We start from the raw sequence: 22754 nt of genomic DNA, 5'->3' as shown, positions 1-22754 counted from the left end.
AAGTCACTACTAGGCTAGTAGTTGTCCAGCTGCTTAGCTATTGCATGGATTTTTGATTGGCTCTTCGCTCCTTGAGTAATTCCTAGGCATGAGAGTAGCAAGGTCGCTAGTGTTGTCGCACTCTATTTAGCAGCTGTATTATCGATGAGACGCTTGGTCACAAGCTCGCTCAGCTTGAGGTCTACCTCCAGTGCTCTTTCTCCTCCACAGTTGGTCCTGCCTTGCTTTTCCTAGCTAAGGCTAGCACGCGTCGAGCCTTGTGCACATCTATGTCTTGTTGCAGCTTCCTAGTTCTCTGCTTGTGGTTGTAGGCAGCCATGCCCTGCAGTGCTCTCCCCATCACTTTCCTCTCTTCCTCCAGGCTTGCCACTACCTCCTCTACTAGCCTACCATGGACCACCATCCTGGTTAGCATGCCGTATTCGTTAACCATGTCTTGGACCGTGACTGGGAATTCACCCAAGTCCAGCTGGTCCTCTCCATGGTATGTGTTTGCTCCTAACATCATTCCTGCTTCGTGCTCCATGAGGTTGTCAATCAATCCTAGCAACTCTGGTAGAGCTTTTCCCTCAATCTTCTTATCCTTTCAGCCCCACCACCATTTCCAAAGGTCCTATAAACTTGGCTCCAAGGCACTCGACTATGTTATGGTGTCTCCTCCTATTGGTGGGTTCCTTTGAGTTATTAAGTCTGATTGTGTTCCTTGTTGAAGATAATCCTCAACTTATGTACACTCAATGCTAGGTGTTCTATTGTGCATGGTGCAAAATCAGGCTTTCTATCCTTTTCCGATGCACTTATGTGGAAGAAATCACTATGTGGGATGTACCTGCAAAATGATTATGCAATTCTAGCTATCCCTCCCCTTCTTGTCTATGACCTAAGATGGCTCTAAGTGCGGTCTCTGGTCGCTCCTAAGGATTATCCAGGTTTTATGCTACTCCCCCTATGCTCTATCAAGGCTGAGTTACAGTCTAGAGGCTAACAATCTTTGGTTACACGTCTAGTCAGGTGGGATCCTAGAGTTTACCTCTAGGCCATATGGTCACGGTTTCCTCTAGCTAGTGGCTTTGGCTAGCCAAGGTGGGTTTCCGAGGGTGTTTTGGTTTTGATCCTGCCTAGCTTTGAGCAACCGTAGAGCTGGTCTTGGGTCTGTATTTTCTTATTTTGTCTTGTTGGTTCAATTCCTAGAATTTGACTATCCGATTCTAGGTGGACTGACTCTCAAAATCGGACAGTCTGACTAGGTTGGTTCAACTAGAATGGGCGTCCCACTGGGAGGGTTGTCTGATCGAAGTGGGTGTCTGATTGGACACGGGGTCCTGGTTTGATCAGACCACGTGGTCGGACTAGAAAGGTTGTTCAACTAGACAGGTAGATCAAACAGTTGGTCCAATCGGTGGACCAAAAGGTATGGTCTGACTCTCATAGTCGAACAGTCTGAATGCCTGATTTTGGGAGTCAGACTAGGACATAGTGGTCCTGATTGCGAAGCGACGGAGCGCACAAGATGATTTTGGTCTATTTCTTCAAGATTGGTCCACAAATGCCTGCAAGGCTCTCCAAATCACATCTATGCCAAGCAAGGAAGGGTTTTTCTTACCTGGATCCAAGGAAAAGCTCTGAAATCGAATGCCATGATCTCCTCTGGTCAACAGGTCTCTCTCTAACTCTCCTTGATCTCTCAAATGTAAAATGAAGTCTCCCTTGCCACCCCTACCCTCTTATTGCCCTGCCCAGGTCTGTATTCACCTTAATCTTGCTCCTCTTAGGGTGTGTTATTTTTGCAAGCGTTTGATTTCGTGCTTTTGCAATTGAAATTGATTTTTAGAGCTTTTTGAAACAACCTTGGATGCTTTCTACAAAATGAAATGTCTACAATGAATGAGCCATGCTTACGTTGGGCTTCCTACATAACAGGGCATATCTTACGTGTTTGCCCTAACACAAAGGCAAGGTCTGTGGGGGTTAGTGCAGGCTGATGTATGACCATGTGCTCCTTGGGTTGAAGGCCAAGTATGTGCATGTACACATAATACATATGTTTGCAAGCAAGAAATGCCTTTTGGTTAGATTCTCTTTTTTGAAAATCAGGACAAGTGCACCTAGGCTCTTCTTTGATGTGCACATCATAACAACTCTCTGTCAAGACTCGAAATACTGAATGTTGTCTCTCAAGTTGCACTACCTCCTCCAAGAATGTCACAACCATGCAACCAGCTGCCTCTATTCTCTTTTGTGCATCTTTGGAAATTCCATGTCTCCACTTGCGTCTTCTCCCGCTTGAACCACATTCTGTAGAAATAGGAGGTTTGCTCTTCTCGTTCCTTGGTGGTGCTGTAAAGCTAAAGCAGGCAAACTTGAAACCAGCCTGTCTTAGGCTGCTACACTCTTCCTTCGATATATTTGTTCCTATATCAACTGGCCACAAAGATGGAACAATTGGTGATGCTATCACTTGTTTCTGCACAGCGTTTGTATGCTTGACATCATGATTACAGAACCATATCCATTGTGCAATGGCCTTGTTCTTATAGGCTCTCTCAGACCAAAAGCATGGTGCGACTAACCCCACTTGCCGACTCTGTAATTTGCTGCTGCAATTCTTTCTACCCTCCATACCAAAACACTTTCTCACACAGTTAGGTGGTGTCCTTCGTAAAGCCCACTCCTCCTGTGCCACTTCTACCTCTTCTACGTGAGTTGACGTTTCCGCATTTGGTGCACTTACTCCACCTGCAAAGGGCTTGATTGGTATCTCCTCATCCTCTTGGATACATATCTCTTCCATCTTTCCATCGTCAAACTGTATACTCCGCGGCCTACCCCTGATTTTCCTTTGCCTTGACTCCATCACGTATCCCGGTCTATGAGAACTTACAGTTGCTCCACCTCCCTTCTTTTTTCTTTGCATAGTCTCCCTATCACCTTGCATTATAGGCTCCTCGTACAAAGGACTTCCAGCTACAACACCTTGCAACGCCCGTGCAACAGAGGAGGGATTTGGGGATTCCCTTTTGCTGGCACTAGCCAACAAAGACTCCATAGAAGGCCCAGATCCAATAAACCTCCCCGTGGTATAGCCCAACCTCTTTGCACATTGAATATATGCATTCAAAACATCACTAACACATGCATCATAAAGTGATATCTTTCGTTTTCCACCCTCACCTGCTAACCAACTAGCATGGACACTTTATGATAAGTTTATGCTTGGAATTTGAGCATGTTCCCAAGGACTTTTGTTAGCCTGCGGAGTCAAATCCAAAAATAGAATCAGTAGCTCTCCCCATTGCTACATTGTGCAACAAATCTTAAGGAGTTGGAAAAAATGTCACACTTACATGAGATTCAATTCCTCCCCAGTGGGCAATTCTTTGCTCCCACCATTTCAACCACCTATCCAAAGCCTTGATGTGTTCCTTGTTGACATTTCGTGCCCACCAATCTCGGATAGCAAAGGCCTGAAGTGAGGCTAGTTGAGTTGTCGTTGCTAGCCTCCATGCTTCACACAATTCAATGTGGTGCATTTGTTTATCCACAGTGACTAATTTCTTGGTATGCTTTTGCAAACTTTGCTCCCAATGAAAAAGACAAGAACGCTCCCTCCCTTCCATTATGTTATGAGGCCCTCCATTGTACACAGCCCTTATTGCCATCCAATTCGCACTTGCCTCATCGGACATAAATCCAGCAAAGTCAGGTGGATCATGGCCACATTGAACCATGACAGAATTCAAATTTCTCCAAAACAGGATTTGAGACTCTTCATTCTCCTCTTTAAATTCACATATTGCAATTACCTGCAATGCTCTCATGCTAGTTCATGATTGATACATTAGTATAGTGTTCATCAACAACAATTTAATTTCAATAAAAGCTTTCATTATGTTGCCACATACCCGTGATCATAAATTGAACAAGACATAGTTGCCCACCCATCAATCCTATGGGTATGATCAAAGTGCACCCATGCACGTCTTAAATCTCCAGTCCCAATTCGCCTCATACGATTCACTAAGTCCACCCCTGATGCTGGTCCCTTGGTGGACATTTTAAACAAGTAGCACTTCTCCTTGGCATCACCTTGTCCTGGAAATCTACTTCCATGGAAAAATGGGAAGACACAACGTTTTTGCAAAAGAAGTATGTTGTCATACCCATCACCAACCACCTGACCTTGTTTGGCTCTTTCTTGTGAAACAATGCCTTTGAACCTATGTGTTTATTAGAGGGTTATTTCAAATGCAGGACATACATTGTAAGCAAAAAATAATAATGCACAAGCCTACCCTTTATTCTGCACAAGTGGCATCATTTCTTCTAGAAAATGATTAAGATCCACCTCTGTCGCCTCCAACTCGTCTTCTTTTGTTAAAGATTCAAACAACATCTGCCGAGCGACTAGCATCTGTATTTTTCGTGGGCCTCCCTTTTCGATCTTTAGGACCGTGCTCACAAGCCTCCGCACCTTGTCAAGGGTTGCCCTCTTAGTGCCATGTTGAACATTGTGAGCATGCTCCCCAACATGGATCACCAAACGTGTCATTGTAGGATCCAGCGGCAACACATAATAGATCATGCATTTGCAAATGGCTACACAAGTAGCAACATTAAGACAATAGTGACATGTTATCTTGGAGTTTCCCTCACTTGCAGGATAACCCATGCTCACGGTTCTATCCAAGTGACCATGGAAAAAAACATCATTGTATTTTCCCTCTGTTATGTAGTAAGGACAAGTGATCCTAAGACATTGAAGACTTCCAAGACAATAGCTCAAGCGCACAGTGCACTCAATTGCCATATTTGTCTGTGAGGGCCGCGACCACAGGTGACCATCATATTTTTGTTCCATACCCATCATTCGTTTCTTGCTATCTGTGGCTGGAAGCTCAAAAGCAATTGTGCCATTATACTCGATTGGGAGCTCATCCACCCTTCGTGGAGGTCCACAGAGCGCTAGTAATTTTTTCAATCTACCCGTTCTAGCTTTCTCCTCAATGAAGGCTGCAATCGAGTTATCATATGAAGATAAGTCCTCGCTTTGGCTGCCCACACATAGGTCCTCCCCGACATTTGTGTCATCAACATCCTTCTTGTTATCTGAGTGTACGTCAAGACACACTGGAGTTGATTTGCTACAACCTGGAGTACAATCAATGTAGTTGTCAATCTCATCTTCTATTGACTCAATACTGTTAGAGATGCACACATAGTTACTTGAGAGCTTGATAGAGTAGGTGGCTGATAATGTACTATCAATCAGATAGTGCGCATGCCATTCATGATCCCATCTTGGAGACACAGTGACATTGTTTGCTCCACCATCATTCTCTATGATGGCTTGCAACCCCTGGAATTTTTGTGTTGGAGGCAATAGATTCTGTAGGTAGTACTCACTCAAAAGAATCTCCCCATTTCTTAATGAAACCCTGTGCTCTAACCAATCACTGGCTAGTCTCCATGTCAAAATAGCAAAACTCGACATGTCGTGCCCTCTGGTGGGTTAGTATTTGATGAAGAGAAGAAAACTCTGAATATAGCTCATAGTGTGTATTTGATGAAGAGAAGGCAACAGTTCACTGTCACTACAAGCGGAGAGAAATCAATAGAAAAATTTACGACTCAACCACCCACCATCCTTCACCTTTATGCACTCATAATTTATTTATGTTGTATTAATTATTTAATTATTTAACGGCCAACTAGTTACCTAATTACGCAATCAACGGCTAACTTCTTTATTAGGGTTATTAAGTCTCTCCTCAACTCTCTCCTCTCTTTCTCAACTCTCTCCTCTCTTTGCTCTCACTCTCTCTCCTCTCCCTCTCTCTCTCTCCCTTCTCTCCCTTCTCTCTTTCTCCCTTCTCTTTCTCTCTCTCTCCCTTCTCTCTTTCTCCCTTCTCTTTCTCCCTTCTCTTTCTCTCTCTCTCCCTTCTCCCTTCTCTTTCTCCCTCTCTCCCTTCTCCCTTCTCTTTCTCCCTTCTCTTTCTCTCTCTCTCCCTTTTCTCTTTCTCCCTTCTCCCTTCTCTTTCTCTTTCTCCGTTCTTTCTCCCTTCTCCCTTCTCTTTCTCCCTTCTCTTTCTCTCTCTCTCCCTTCTCCCTTCTCCCTCTCTCTCTCTCTCTCTCCCTTCTCCCTCTCTCCCTTCTCCCTCTCTCCCTTCTCCCTTCTCCCTCTCTCTCTCTCTCTCTCCCTTCTCCCTCTCTCCCTTCTCCCTTCTCTTTCTCCCTTCTCTTTCTCTCTCTCTCCCTTCTCTCTTTCTCCCTTCTCCCTTCTCTTTCTCTTTCTCCGTTCTTTCTCCCTTCTCCCTTCTCCCTTCTCTTTCTCCCTTCTCCCTTCTCCCTTCTCTTTCTCCCTTCTCTTTCTCTCTCTCTCCCTTCTCTCTTTCTCCCTTCTCCCTTCTCTTTCTCCCTTCTCCCTTCTCTCCCTCTCTCTGTCTCTCTCTCACGACGGTGCCCCACAACTCACGACGGTGCCCCACAACGGTCTCGCTCCTGTAGCTCATGACGGTGCCTCACGACGGTGCCCCACAATGACGGTGCCTCACGACGGTGCCCCACAACGACGGTGCCTCACGACGGTGCCCCACAATGACTGTCCGTAACTCCTGCAGCTCTCGCAGCATCCGCGACTGTTCGTATCCTGCGCGACTGTTCGTAACTCCTGCAGCACTAGCGACGATCAACGGCTTCGTCTGTGGCCTCCCAATCAACGGCTTCTTCCGTGGCCTCGTCCGTGGCCTCCCAATCCACGATATCAACGGCTTTGTCCATCCCAGGTAATATCTTGAGCCCCCCAATCGTCCACGTCCACGCAGACGATGGGTGGGCTTAAGCTTGGTCATTTGCTTAAGCTTTGTCACGCTTTGTCACGTGCCTTTTGGTCATGCTTAAGCTTTGTCACGCTTTAGCTTGTTAATTTGGTCATGCTTCGTGTGGGCTAAGCCGTCGTGTGGGCCTCCAAGGTAACACCTTGAAGCCCCCCAATCATCCGCGTCCACGCGGACGATGGGTGGGCTTATGCCCCATGGCAACTGTCCCGTATGCCGTCCCATCATTTGGTTATGCCGTCCCGTCGTGTGGGCCTCCAAGGTAACACCTTGAAGCCCCCCAATCGTCCGCGTCCACACGGACGATGGGTGGGCTTATGCCCTGTGGCAACCAACCTGTATACTGTCCCGTCATTTGGTATGCGCCGTCGTGTGGGCCTCCAAGGTAACACCTTGAAGCCCCCCAATTGTCCGCGTCCACGCAGACAATGGGTGGGCTTATGCCCCATGGCAACTGTCCCGTATTCCGTCCGACGGGCCTCCAAGGTAAGAGATTGAACCCCCCATGGATACAAGCGTGTGGCTTCGTCCCATATGCTTCGTGAGAATAAGGTAAGAGATTGAACCCCCCAATCGTCCGCGTCCGCGCGGATGATCCGTGGGCTTATGCACAAGCGTGTGGCTTCGTCCGTGGCTTTGTCCCGTGACCTTAAAGAGATTGATTGTGTTGCTAATCTTAAAGAGATTGATTGTGTTGTTAATCTTAAAGAGGTTGATTGTGTATCTATTTGTAAGTGTGTAGAGAAAGTTATGGCACCTAAAAGAGTGCTTAGAAAGAGAAAGAAATGTGTGTCACCTCATAGTAGCCGTGAAGTCTGTATGAAGCTACGTTCAGGATGTGTTCCTGGGCAGATCTTAGAGCAAGAAGCATCATCACGTTTGAGATCAGTGGACACTCCTTCAACAAAGAAAGGACGTGGTCCAAAAAGATGTGTCTACATTGATGATGAAGCACAAGTGGATGGGGACTCCAATACAATTGATGGGGTTGCGAAGCACACAGGTAGTCACTTATGTGTCCATTTCATTTACATATGACGCTTTGTTCAATGTTATGTATTAAATATGATTGGTTTAATGCTACTTTTTTTAATTTTTACTTATTAATATCTGCTCCTACAAAGACTAATGTGCAGCATGATAGTCTAGATGACAAAGAAGAGGTGAGTGGTGATAGTGATCAAAGGGAGAATGATGATGAAAAAGAAAAGAAGCACTCAAGGAACTTAGGCAAGCAAGTCTCTCTAGGACTGATGAAGGATGTGCTGAGTCAATTTTATATAAAAAAGAGGACGCTACCTCCTCTTGTGCCTCTTTGCAGATTAGTGGCTCATGAGGCAATAAGATTTGCTACGGATGATGCCCAGTGGTTGATTCCTTCCTTTGATTCCACTGGTTATCTTGAGACTATGGGACACTTCCTTGTGTCAGTTGAAGGTCCGAGAGGGGAGACCATGTTTGTGACAGCCAGCAATCTAGATGAATGGGGTCCAATATGGCATCAAAGAAATGAGGATTTTGAGAGGGCTCTTGGAAGAGAGTGGCAAGACCTTAAGGGTAAAAAGTTCTTGGTTTGGGATGGAAACCGCAGGCTTAAAACGTGGTGGAAACGCATCAAGGAAAGTAAGTTGTCCACTATACATGCAAGTATTGAATGTTCGTATCCCATTCTTATGTTTGTTGGTTTTCAATTACAGAGTACTCCGACTGTGCTCACTACCATGTTAGTGTACGGTGCCAATTCATTGAGGTGCCCAAGGCAAAGGAAGCAGAGCTACTACTCGCACTAGACACCACCAACGCGTAAGTCTTCTTCCTTTAACTATGCTCCTCTTTGTAATATGTTACACTTACATTCTCATATTATGCTTTTGTTTGTTTTCAATAGTATTGCCAGAGCTCATGTTACTCCAAATATTGCGCATGAGGTGTATATGTTTCAAAAGTTTGGTATTGCAAACAAAGACTCCATTCTAGATAGATTGAGTCCGGCCATGAGGAAGTGGGCTGAGGTTGAGATGAGTATAGAGGCAAGGTATTATCATGGTGTTGCTCCATGGTATAACTCTCCTTGCAGTTTAATATCTCAGCTTGTATGGAAGGTGGTTTTCTTTCTATGGCTCACTTGTATGAGATGTGCTTTTCTATCTCTAATTTAGTTTTTTTTTGGAATGATAGGATGAATTTCATGTCTTCATCTCAAAAGAAACTGCTAAGCTTGAGGCTCTTGGTCTAGATGAGGTAGAGAGGAAGAAACGTTTGGAGAAGGCTACAAGGGTGGAAGAGGAGCGCCTTAAGGATAGGGTTTACAAATACCTATCCATTGCTAATCCCCAAAATGGTGATGAGTTCTTTAAGTTGTTATTTGGGCTAAAGTGGGATGATGCAAGCATGCTCAAGATCACAAGAGACAAGCTGTATTGTCTCACAAGCTCAAAAATCCCTGCGGAAAGGTAATTTGTATATATAATGCAAGGTGTGTGTATGTGATGTTTTTTTCTTCAATGCTTTCTATTTGTGTATATTGTTGTGCATCACAAGAAAAAAATATTGTTGCATCTTATGAGTCTCAAAAAGGCCAAAGACCCCCAATACCCGCATTTTGGTGATTATAAGCTCTTTCGGGTTTACATGAAGAAAGAGACATATTGGGCTCACTTGCATTCGGAGGCACTACTTCAGATTGATAGGATACAAGTAGAAGGTCCACAGCTACCAGATTCATTTGAGGAGTTCTTTAAGCTTAACATGAAGAATCATGTCATGCAGGTTGACTCAATACAGTGCATTCATATTGCTTTCTTAAGTTCTTTCTTAAAATGTATATGTGCTAATGTTAAGTGCTTGTGAAACTTGTGTAGGCTTTTGTACACCTCTTGGATGGAGTGAAATCTTCAGATGTTGCAGAGAAGATGCCAGAGCTTATGTTTTCAGCCAAACGTGTGATTTATAGGTTAGCATGCATTTTCATATTAGATTGTGTGTCTGATTTTCATATTAGATTGCATGCATTTGCTTGCGTAATTGGCAAGAATGTTGCAGGTGGATACTACAATGTGTAGAAGAGAAGAGGCTGGATGCAGCTCCGCAATTCACAAGAGAGTGGATTGATGTTCGTGACGAGAACACTATGTATTCTCCATCATTACGTGATAGAAAATTGACGGCATGGGAGGCAAGTGTTTGCCCTTGGTGGCTGGATTACCCTGTGGGGGTTATTCCTAAGTAAGAGAAAGATCTGCATGACAGTAAGTACTTCAATCTATGTAAACATCTTGTCGCTTTTGTAGCAATAGTTTTTGTGCTCATGCATGGGAGTCTAAGGGTGAATGATACTATGTAGGATTCAAGGAGGGAGTTGATACTCATGAACCGCTTACCGCACCCACCACTGTAGAGAAGCAAGCAACCAAGGCTACCAAAGGTGCCACCCAGGGTACTCAAGGTAATCCAGGGAGAAAAAATGTGCCAGAGTCCTCTATGGCGCCCACCACCTCCTTTGTTGCAGATTCATCTCTTGGTCGAGAGAATTGGGAGAGGCGACCTATGACCCATTTAGTAGGTGAGAAGTCTTATATTAACTTGAAATTCGTGTATGATTATTAAAAGTAAATTACTTTGAGATAATTGTTGCAGGGTTCCAGTATCAAACATATGTCGATGCTCTATTAGTGGATGTGACCCAAATTGATAGATTTGCCCTTGATAGGTAGACATGACAACTACATATTGCAAGAACATCAATTTACATGTTGCATATAGCATTGCATCATCGGTTACTTTGCATTAATGACTATGTTGTTTTGTGTATAGCATCAACAAGTTTTTTGCAACACAAAAGATGCATCTTTATAGCAAAGATGGAGTTCCATGTCAAGAGGTGGCTCGATTGATATTTGCGGATTTTCCTACAAGCTTGCTTGTGGATGCTCTAGGTCCCATCCCATTGGGTAAGTTATGCTTTCTATCACACAAGGTTTACATCAAACTCACTTCTCATATATCATAATACCAATGTTGTTTGTAGAGGGCATGACTATTCCCAAGTGGAACACGTTCTCAAAGGGTCTAGTTATGGGTTGTATGGACCTTGCTCGCGAGTATTTGGCCGACCAGGGATTCTTAGTCACTATGTGCTTAGCAGAGCATATAGATGAGTTTATTACGGATGCGGCAAGGGTGGGGTTTGTGCTTCACCGCACTTGGACACTCATGTGTGACTCCAAGGCTTATCGACATCCTGTTACTAGAGAGGCGGTAAGATAACAAAGTTGGATACGTTGAACGTACGGTTGTATGTTCTAAATAAAGTTTATGTTACATGCTTTAAATAAAAACATGGATCACTTATTCTATTTCCACTCGTGAATAGGTACTTGATCTTACTGTGTGTCTTTGGCATCGTGCTGGTCATGTTGTGCCTTGCTACGACAGAGAGGCTGGGGAGAAGATTTCAGAGAGATTGTTTCCAGCGTATCGTAGCTACATGATGGATGATTGTGTCTTTCCCATGGACGTTGATGGTGTCATTGTCAGAGGCGGAGCAGAGAGGTCTCATCTTTTCTTTCGGTAAGTAGTCTTGCATGTTTTTGCTCTCAGGTTACCTGGTATGGTATTTTCATTGTTTCTACTTGCATGGCCGCAAAGATTCTGTATCTTGATTGGTGATATGTGATTGGTGATATGGTTAGGTGGTTACTAGCTACATTTACGAAACGCTACGACTATGTTTTGGATGTGTTTGCGGGGTGTGGTGGTTTGGCGCGGGTCAGTGCAGAGGAGATGAGACATTGCATGTGTCTAGAAATAGATGATGTGCTCTATGGGGAGTGTTTGTCCACCATAGTGTGTGGACCGGTACCATGCTGAGAGAGAGTGTGTTTTTTTTTTCGAGAGACTCTAGACATTTCATTTTGTTACTACTTTTATATATATGTTTATTATACACTTCGTCATGTGACTATGCCCGATTTTGTCTAAGAGATTACATGCATTGGAATCTTTGATTTGTTTTTAGGAAGAGTGTACCTTGCAACTATTTGACACGAATATATTTTACTAGTTTTCCGTTGGTTTTGTTTTCTTGATGTGTGTGTGTTCATGTAAATGCAATGTGTCGTACTCCTTAAGTAAGACTATTTATATGCAGAATGGATATGTTGCACGAAAAAGCTCGAAAAAAAGAGATTGATTAGAAAAGAACGAAAATGAAAGCCCGCAAAAATAAAATCCCCCTCCTCTTACCATCATTTAACCCAAGGTTTCATTTTTTTTTTCCCTTCTTTCCCCCGTTTCAACCTGTTATATAACAACGAAAACCCTACTGTGTGCTCACACTATTTAATCCTATCCTACCTAATGCAAACAAAAATCACAAGATAGCATTCATGCTTCTTTAGCCTACTCATCTACACATCCAAACCCAAAAATACTTACTTGTTTTCAATTATTAACATGCCTAATTCTCCTACCTACCTCAAGCTCTGGTTCGGGGATGAAACCCTTACTTCAATACTGCTTGATTTGAAGCGTGCAAGCGCTCAAGCTTGAATCCGTTGGTCCCGGCAATGAAATAAAAATGTAGAGGGTAGAGCTCAAGCTCAACCACCAAGCCCCTCAAACTCCTTATTGTTCAAGTGTTTCAAGCGAGCACTAATGGCTACCTCTCACATAGCTGATGCGCTATCCTTCTCTACAAGTGAAGTGAGATTACCTCGATGCCCAATTGAGTTGCTCGCTCTCTCAAGCACTCTTATAACTCCAGGATTCATGATGCAAGCTCAAGCATCCTCAAGCCTCCTCCTCCAAGCTCCATCCTCCATAGCCACGTGCGAGACACAAGAAGAGAAGAGAAGAGGAGGAGAAGGGAGAGGATGGTGGAGAGCTTCTCCTCCAAGATCCCTTACTCTCCCAAGCTCACTCCCTCACACTCCCTCCCTCAAGCACTCACGAGCAAGCAAGAGAAGAAAAGGAGAGAAGAAGAGAAGAGTCCACTTTGCCACACACCAAAGAATGAGCTCTCATTCACTTTTTGAACTTTATATACAAAGCCCTAAATCCCTTTTGGGCAGTCATCCCCTTATTCCCTTTTTTATACATGGCTGGCCATGGCCTAGGCCCTTTTTCCCATCATTCTCCTATCTTCCTACTTCCTTCCTACCACCCATCTACTTTTACAATTTGCATGGGCACGGTGCCCTTAAAATAAAGCATGGTGCACCTTGCACTCTTTTACAAAAGTATTGACTTGCGCTTTTTCTTGTGCACCTTTCTCCTTGATTTAGGACTTTTTTGCACTTCTTGTGTTTTCATAGTTTTCTTGGCGCGCATTTGTCTTCCGTTTAACTTTTGCCTTGGCCTTGTCTTTTGATTTAGATTTTCCACCTTGTTCATCTGATGGTTAACACCATGCAAAAGAAAGGATGGTCCATACAAGATTATGTAACATAGATCAATACTCTTGCTGATCAGTTGGCAACTATTGAAACTAAAGTATGTTGAAACATATGACAAATGGTGTATGCTCTAGGAAGAGATGCTCTGCTCTGTATCCCATAGCACAATGAGGAGAGTGGAACAATCCAAAGTCTACATAAGCATGTACTTGGTTCTTATTTCAATGCAATGCTATTGTACTTTGTACTTCCAATCTGTGTCCTTGTCATGTCCTACTCAAGATTGTGTTTATGAGTCCAAGTACTTAATCTTAGAACCTAATTCACTTGAGTAATAGTCATTGTCTCTTGTCTACATCATCATGGTGGTTCATGTCTATGTATTCTATCCTCCATAGCTAAACCATGCTCAAGATCTGTGTTTCTCAACATGGTATCAGAGCCATGGTGAGCATGGCTCAACTCTAAAATCTCTTCTCCCAGCTCCTCTTTATCTCTTTCCAGCTTAGTCCAAGTTTTTGACTTCATTTCCAACTTCATTTACACTCCCCACCTTCATGGCAGCCATAGCCTACATGACCCTGTCTACTTGGAGCTCTCATATCTCTCTCTATAGGCCAAATCTCACTAAGTGTTTTCTTGATACGCTTCTCTGTATCGCTTCAAACATCAACATTGCCCTGCCCTAAGCCCATCATTGTAGAATTTCGATATCATTGTCCAAATTTGCACCTACGTTGGTCATACGCTCCTAGCTCCTGACATGAAGCATGATTCAACCTACGACCATAGAGCTTTGCTAAGACACTATTGAGCTTCTTCCTCACCAAATATCTTGGGAGATGATTGCTTCTATGTGGTACTATAAAGGGAAAACCAGCTAGGTTCAAAAGCCCTAAGTCTGGACTCCATAGCCTTTAAGCTTCAAATCATCTTTTACTTCCTTTAGCTCAAGCTTGTCACTGCCACTCTAATCTACTATAACACTCAATATCTAGCAAGGAAATCACAAAAAACTAGAAAGCATGTGCAACCCTGATTAAGAAGATTTGGAAGATCAAGCTCAGTAAGAAGATCGAGCTTAGCAGAAGATCAAGCATAAACATCAAGCTCATCAAGATAATATCTATTGATACTTATCTAGTACTTCTTGGCACTTGTGTTTCTTGATACATCTAAGAACAACTCATTTGCTGGTTCTAATTTAATTCTTGCAATGACAAACATAAGATTTTTAATGTGAAATTCCCAATTGATTAAATTCCTTGTAAGCCTCAATCTCATTGCAAAAGGATAGACATTTCCTAGTAAGACCTCCTTCAAAATTTTTGAGCTTGAGCAAATAGACAAATTCAATGGTGAAGGCTGTTGGGGGTAAAGGTGCCTCCGCCTAGCTGCCCATATATTACTACATTAACAGTCACTGCCACTGCACACTGCAGGTGGCGGGTGCCCGTCACCATCACTTTATTCTTTATTCTTTTAGTGACAGTTTGAATAAAGGAAGGCCCAGTCACACATCGTGACTATTGGAGTTCCCATTTCTTGTCTCTCTCTTTCTTGCTCTTGCTCTGCCGCCATAGGTCTCGAGTGCAAGCTTCGATCCTTCTCACCTTTCAACATTGTTGGGGATAAAGGTGCCTCCACCTAGCCGCCCATGTTTTACTACACTGACAGTCACCGCCACTGCACACTGCAGGTGGTGGAAACCCGTCACCGTCACTTTATTCTTTATTCTTTTAGTGACAGTTTGAATAAAGGAAGGCCCGGTCACACATTGTGACTGTTGGAGTTTCCATTTCTTGTCTCTCTCTTTCTTGCTCTTGCTCTCCCACCATAGCTTTCGAGTGCAAGCTTCGATCCTTCTCACCTTTCAACTAGTATCAGAGCTCGACTTCCCAACTTTTGAGCTTGGCTCGTGGCATTCTCAGCTTCCCATCGACTCCCCACTCGCATTGGGTCTCCTTCCCGGCAGCCATAGCTCATTCTCTTGAGCTCCTGTCACTCCCCGGCTTCCCGAGCTTCTTCCCGGCCTATTGAAGCACCATTAGGGCATTGACATTGAGGTATTGCTTCATTATTTCATAGATTTATCTCAGTCCACAAGTCTAGGTAAATAGGGTTTTCAAAATGTTGTGGGCAGCCATAGCTCACACCTCTTGGAGCTTCCTTCACCTGGATCTTCCTTCCATCAAGGCTTGCTGAGGCTTGGTGTAGGTCTTATTTGGACCCCATTTGTGCCCCCTTTGGGCCCCATTGTTGACACGTGGGACAACAAACCCCCCCAGCCAACTCACGTTTTTTTGCACCTGTTTCAAAATCTGGCCCAAAAATCACTCTTTTTGTCATATCTCAGGCATTCGAAACCCGATTCAGGCAAGATAAGAGTCTAAGTTGGGGTTTTGGTAGGCTCCAGATGCGATGGTGATGCTGGATTTACCAAATTATGATGACAAAATATTCTGCAATAGATTTCAAGTCTGAGATAGTATGTATTTGTATGCCTATGCTTGTTTGGGCATGACTACATAACCGGTTTGATGCCTATTGTATCCTGATTGATTGGGGGATTGAAGCTACAAGTAATGCTATGATTTTGGCTTGATTGTGGGGCTATAAATACATCGTTTATAATAGTAAATGCATGTTGAATACTCTTGGACTGAAGCTATCTTTGATACTTTGACATATGTCTATTGGTTCCGGGTGTATGTCTTGGGTCATGCTATGATGTATTGATCATCGAGGGACGACTTCGAGCTTGTCATTGGATCTGGGTGCTTTTGAGAGCTTGATCTTATTTCAACCCACACTTATTGACATTGGTCTATGCTTGACAGTAGTCAGTGCTTTGACAGTTATATGCTCTTTGGGTACATGCTTATCCGACGCCTATGGCTTGATGCATTTGCCTTGGCACAATGTACCATATACATGTTGAGCTTTAGTGCTCTCTGAAGACTTGGCTTGGATTCTCATTTGCTATTCTGAAATTTTGTATTGGATGTCACTTTGGTTGTCAGATATCTTTATTGGGATGTATGTCTTGCTCATGGATGCTACCTTCAGTCGCTATGTAGCCGTCATGCTCTTGGGATGCTATTGAGGCATTGACTTGGTTACCTGTCTTTGGTACTTTGACTTGGTTTGATTGAGTTGTTGAGCTCGTTTATCCACCTTTTGTGCCAGTGGGAGCATCTTGTATGCTTGACTGACATTGAGCAGGAGGTTTATGCTATTTGAGCATTTTTTGTAAAAACTTGAGACTTTGGGATCTCTTATACTTACATGTTGCATGGTTCATGTACTGATATCTTGGAATTGCTTTTGACCTAAGCTTGGGCTTTGCACTCTAGTGAGCATACACCCACTGGTGTCAGGTCATGCCAGTGTTATGTATACTTTGCCCTATTGTCCAGGGGGTATGCCTACACACTGACGGATTCTTTGGTGACATGTTTGGGTATTTGCTCAGGGTCTTAATGACTCTTTGGTACTAATTTATGCCCATTTATGGCTGTTATGTCTTGGTTGTCATTTATTAACTTGGTGCAGTGATTTGGTTAGCAATTGACTCTCACAATACCCTGCTGTCATTTATTACAACAAGCATATATAACTCCGGACTGACATGGATTTTTCATGCTAAAATATTCTGAAATGATGTACTTTCACTAGTACTTGATGGACAGCAACTTTGGTTACACTTTTCTTGCCATTTTCTCTTGATTTTGTTGATTTTTTTGTCATTTTTTGCAATAAATAGCAAGTAGTTTTGAACTATCTACAATCTTCCAGCTTGCATTATGGCACGTTTGTCCATTGATCATGCTATTTTCAACATCACTAAGCTTGATGGTACGAATTACTCTTATTGGAAGAGCCAGATTTGGCAGGTGTTGGTGCAGAAATCGCAGATCAAACCATTGAGGTTTAGCAAGCAACCGCCTGCAACTATGCCAGATGAGGAATGGTTTGAGCTTGATGAGTTATGCAAGTCCACTATTGTATTATCTCTCACAGAACAGGTTCATTACAATGTATTTGAGGAAGAACAGAGTGCATGGCAGTTGTGGGATAAAATCAAGAATCTCTATGATAAGAAAAGTCTAGCGAGTCAAATGTATTGGCTAAAGCAACTTATGGATCTGCGCATGAAGGAGAATGTGACTATATCTGCTCACTTGAGCCAATTCCATGCTATATGCAAGAACTTGACTTCACAGGACATCACTTTTGCAGAGGATGTCACTCCTCTTTTCTTGCTTGGTACTCTTAATGAGTCATGGGATGTATTCCGCATTGCATTATGTGCCTCTACTACTACCTTGAAATTATCTGATGTTGAGAGTGCTCTTTTGTAGGAAGAGGTTAATCGTAAGAATTTGGATGCCTCTCATGTGTCGCATGCTATGACAGTTAGAGGCAGGAATGATGGATATGGAAAGCATGGCAGTGGCTGTGGCAGTGGCAGTGGCTGTGGACGGGATTCTCAAAAAACTCGGTCCAAGTCTCGTGGAATGTCACGTAGCAAATCCCGTGGCAGGAATGCAGATGTTACTTGTCACCATTGTGGGAAAAAGGGCCTTATTAGGCCACAATGCCATGAATTGTGCAATGAAAGGCACAAAGATCAGGGGAAAGACAAAGTGCAGGATAAGTCTTCTAGTCGCAGCATAGTGCCTGCAAAGTCCAGTGTTAAAATTGAAGAGATCAATGTTATGTAGCCTGAGGATGTTGATGATGATTATATCCTTGCAGCTTCTTCTAGTGCTTCGCAGATGACAGAGATACACTCTATGTATGCACAGTGTTGGCTCTTGGACTCAGGTGCATCCTTTCATGTGATACCTTGCCGAGAGTGGTTTCATTCATACCATCTGTTTCGGGTTCCGTGCGCTTGGGTGATGACAACTCTCTTGATATTGTGGGCATTGGTGATGTTAGGCTGCAGTTTCCTTCTGGCAGCAGTTTTGTTATGCAGGATGTACATCATGTACCTACTTTGACATGCAGTTTCCTATCAGCTGGACAGCTTGATGATGCAGGTTATCATGTATCTTTTGCTGACTCTATATGGAAGATCACTCGTGGCAGACTTGTGATTGCGAGAGGTGCCAAGGCTGGCAGCCTCTATCCCTTGATTGTATCCGCTTCTTCCCTTGATCATGTTTTGTCTGTGGGTTCTATCCCACATGTATCTCTTTGGCATGCCCGTTTGGGCCATATGTCTTTGAAGGGAATGAAAATGCTTTCTGGTTTGTAGTACTTATCGCCCCTTGATTATGCATGTTTTGATTCATGTGAGCATTTTCTTTATGGCAGGCAGACTAGGTCTACGCATAAGAAGTCTGGTAGGCCACGCATGAGTGAGCCATTGGCATTGGTACATTCGGATGTCTGTGGGCCCATGCCTTGTCAGTCTATGGGTGGTGCAAAGTATTTTGTTACGTTCATAGATGATTTTTCACATAAAGTTTGGGCTTATCCCATTAAGCTAAAATCCGATGTCTTGGCTGTGTTTCACAGATGGCTTGCATTGGTTGAGAACCAGCCTGGGTATAGGCTAAAATGCCTAAGAACAGATGATGGGGGTGAGTATGTCTCACATTCTTTTGAGCAGTTATGTGATGAGAGGGGTATTAAGCGTCAGTTGACCGCCCCCTATATCCCCCCCAGAATGGTTTGGCTGAGCGGATGAATAGAACCATCCAGGAGCGTATACGTAGTATGCTTAGCCATGCAGGCCTACCACAGAGATTTTGGGTTGAGGCGGTTAGTACAGCTGTACATGTCATAAACAAATCACCCTCTAGTGGTTTGGATTTCCAGGTTACAGAGAAGGTATGGACTGGAAAACCTCCCTTTTATGCACATCTCCGTGTCTTTGGATGTGAGGCATTTTGCCATGTGTCCAAGGACAAGAGAAGTAAGCTCGATCCTAAGAGTGTCAAATGCATTTTCCTTGGTTATGGGGATGCAGGCGAGATGGGTTACCATCTCTGGGATCCGCAAGCGTGAAAAGTCATCCGCAGTCATGATGTAGTCTTCCATGAAGACAAGATGCATAGGCAGCCTGAGTGAGTTGTTGAGATCCGCAGGGTCATATTTCAGGAGGAGCCGAGAGCTCCCGCACAACCAGTTGGACAGCCTACAGCTGCAGCAGTTTCTCATGGTCAGAGTGTTGGACAAGTAGCTGGGCAGGTAGCAAAGCCTGCCGTGAGACGGTCTACTAGAGATAGACATCCACCTGATAGATTTCAGCCCTCGATGCATTATGTCTTAGTTACATATGCAAGAGAGCCTTTCACTTATGATGAGGCTATATGCAGGGGTGACAGTCACTCCTAGGAGAGGGCTATGCAGTCTGAGATAGACTCCTTGCATAAGAATGAGACTTGGGATTTAGTTTCCTTGTCTAAGAGCAAGAAGGATTTGCCATGCAAGTGGGTGTACAAGCTGAAAAGTAACCCTGGACACCCCAAGCCGGTGTACAAGGCTAGATTGGTAGCAAAGGGTTTTAAGCATGAGCATGTTGTGGACTTTGATGAGATCTTTTCTCATGTGGTTAAGATGACCACCGTGTGCTTAGTCTTGGCTTTGTTTGCTCAGCTTAACTTGGATTTATACCAGATGGATGTCAAGACGACTCTCTTACATGGGGACTTGCATGATGAGATTTGTATGGAGCAATCTAAGGGCTTTGCAGAACCTAGCGGCAAGGAGCACTTAGTGTGAAAATTGAAGAAAAGTCTTTATGGCTTGAAGCAAGCTTCTAAGGAGTGGTATCATAATTTTGATGCCTTTATGTCATCACAGGGCTACAGCAAGAGTGCTATGGATCCGTGTCTTTACACAAAGAAAGCCTGTGATGGTTCTTTATTGATTCTAGTACTCTATGTGGATGATATGCTGATAGCAGGGAAAGCTCATGATGAGCTAGATGCTCTTAAGGCTCAGCTCAAGAAGGGCTTTGAGATGAAAGATCTGGGACAGGCCTCTCACAAACTTGGTATGTGTATTAGACGCGATAGGCATCAGGGACTCCTCTACTTGTTACAGAGGGAGTACATTCATAAAGTCCTTGAGCACTTCCGCATGCAAGATGTAAAGCCTATTGGCTATCCATTGCCTTCTTATGTGAAGGTCTCACAGGCTGATTGTTTGCAGATAGATAAGCAGAGGGCCGAGATGGCCAAGATTCCCTATGCATCCGCAGTGGGCAATCTTATGTATGCCATGATAGCCACTCGTCCAGATATTGCCTTTGCAGTTGGTGTTGTGGCACGCTATATGGCTACACCTGGCAAGAAGCATTGGGATGCCATGAAGAGTATCATGAGGTACCTGAAGGGCACTGCAAATATGTGCGTACGCTATGGCAGTCATGATACAGGATTCGTGGGATACACTGACTCTGATTATGCAGGACATGCAGATAGTAGGAAGTCCACTTTCGGCTATGTATTCACCTATGCTAGAAGTGTTGTTTCTTGGATGTCCAGGGTGCAAAAACGCACGGCCCTTTCTACTACAGAGTCCAAGTATGTTGCAGCCACCATTGAGGCTTGCAAGGAGGCCATTTGGTTGGGTCATTTGGTTGTTGACCTTGGTATTGATGCTATCCCTACACTACATTTGGATTCTACGAGTGCTATTCAGTTAGCCAAGAATCCGTTAATAAGCCAAGAATCTGGTCATCCATGCGAAGACGAAACACATTGAGGTGAGGTATTACTTCATACGTGGGGTCATTGAGGACAAATCTGTTGACCTTGTCAAGATCTCGACTGACCAGAATCCTGCAGATCTGCTCACAAAAAGCCTCTCTACAGAGCGCTTTGCCTTCCTCAGGAGGTTGATGGGTGTGGGATGAGATGACGTCTTTCCTCATCTTGTTGTACATGTGTACATGTTGTACTGTCTTTTTTTTCTCTTTTCACTCCTCACTAGGGCAGATTCGCCTTTAAGTGGGAGGTTGTTGGGGGTAAAGGCGCCTCCGCCTAGCCGCCTGTGTATTACTACAGTGATAGTCACCGCCACTACACACTGCAGGTGGCGGGCGCCCGTCACCATCACTTTATTCTTTATTCTTTTAGTGATAGTTTGAATAAAGGAAGGCCCGGTCACACATTGTGACTGTTGGAGTCCCATTTCTTGTCTCTCTCTTTCTTGCTCTTGCTCTTGCTCTTGCTCTCCCGCCATAGCTCTCGAGTGCAAGCTTCGATCCTTCTCACCTTTCATTTCACACCTAGAAAAAAAAAGACAATGTACCATCTCATTAGGAAAGACCTCTAGGATCTATTTGAGGATGATACACGAGATGTAGATATCAAGAAGGAAGATGATAAAGACATGTTCGTTGAAAAAGTCTAACTCAAACAAAAGAGTGGAAAAGGATGAACAAGGAGGCTCTAGGCATCATTGCTTGGGGACTATCTGACGGTGTATTGCACCATATCTCCAATATCAAAGATGCAAAAAAGGCATGGGATGAGCTTGACCGGATCTTTGGAACTCAAGCTAGAAACTCAAAGGTAGAATTACTCATGATGTTTTATAAGCTAGATGTAAAGGATAGTTCTTCTATGACCATGCACATTAACAAGTTTAAGAGCCTAAAAGCTCAACTTGCAACTTTAAAGAAGAACATAGATGAGGGTGAAGCCATAACATTGCTACTAGTAGCAAGTGTAAATTAAGAACCATATGAGAACCTTGTGTTTACCCTAAGTAATGTTCATAATCTCTCACTCAAAGACATTAAGCATTATCTAGTTGATGGAGAAAGTAAACTTAAAAATAAGGCATTAGGAGAAATATGGACTCTCTTTTTTGCCCCTTAAGGAGTGAATAAACTAATATAGGCCTAACCAATGAGAGAGCTGGGATTCCAGATTCATGTAACATGAATCTTGTAGCCATATCTTGGACCAAATCTTCCCTCAGCAATAAAATAAGGGAAAATGTGGGGAATACAAAGCTGTCACTTCTTGGAAGTTTGTGCCTCGAATTTTCATTTTCTTATTTTTTATGTTTGACTTTTCTTTTCTCCCCTTTTCAGTTTCCCCCTCTTTCTTAGGCGGAACTCAAATTTGTCATATCTCTTTCCCCGCTTCTTCTTTCCTGACGAAATTTTACAGCCTCACTGTTGCTTGCCCTGTCTGTAACCCTGTAAAAATTCATTTGCTTTGCACAAGCACAGAGAGAGTTTCATGTGTTTTATGAGAGCAGAGCTTGTTTTACCAAAGCCCTAAGATTCTCTTCACAAAACTCTATAGGTATATTTTTCTCTTCCATAGATGTTCTATGGTAAAGTTTTATCTCGTTTGGAGAAAACCTGTGCAAGTTATGTGCATTCTCTGACATGTAATTTCTTTTGTTTTGATGCTTTAGGAGTCTCTTACAGTCAAGAATAGTGATATTTTGAACACTCAACTTCTTCTTCAACATCTTAGGGTTTCTCTGTAAACAAAGTTACAGGTATATTGTCTTGTTTTTTTGTTACTCCACTATTAAATTTTAT

At 43.4% G+C, this 22754-nt stretch overlaps 1 protein-coding gene across 1 annotated transcript; it reads left to right on the top strand.

Moving 5' to 3' along the window:
• Nucleotides 1-7030: 7030 nt before the first annotated feature.
• LOC148020337 (uncharacterized) lies at nt 7031-13237 on the top strand. Its single transcript, XM_087699681.1, has 6 exons — nt 7031-7095; nt 8425-8456; nt 8531-8636; nt 11268-11402; nt 11525-11664; nt 13209-13237. The coding sequence occupies exons 1-6, from the start codon at nt 7031-7033 to the stop codon at nt 13235-13237; spliced, it is 507 nt and encodes a 168-aa protein (XP_087555807.1).
• The last annotated feature ends 9517 nt before the right edge of the window (nt 13238-22754 follow it).

The sequence above is a fragment of the Lygodium microphyllum genome, chromosome 19 (genome assembly GCF_053477565.2).
Source record: "Lygodium microphyllum isolate KBCC chromosome 19, Lygodium_microphyllum_v1.1.10, whole genome shotgun sequence".
NCBI classification, from domain to species: domain Eukaryota; kingdom Viridiplantae; phylum Streptophyta; class Polypodiopsida; order Schizaeales; family Lygodiaceae; genus Lygodium; species Lygodium microphyllum.
Note: the sequence above shows the minus strand (reverse complement) of the source record. Positions and strands in the feature narration are given on the sequence as shown.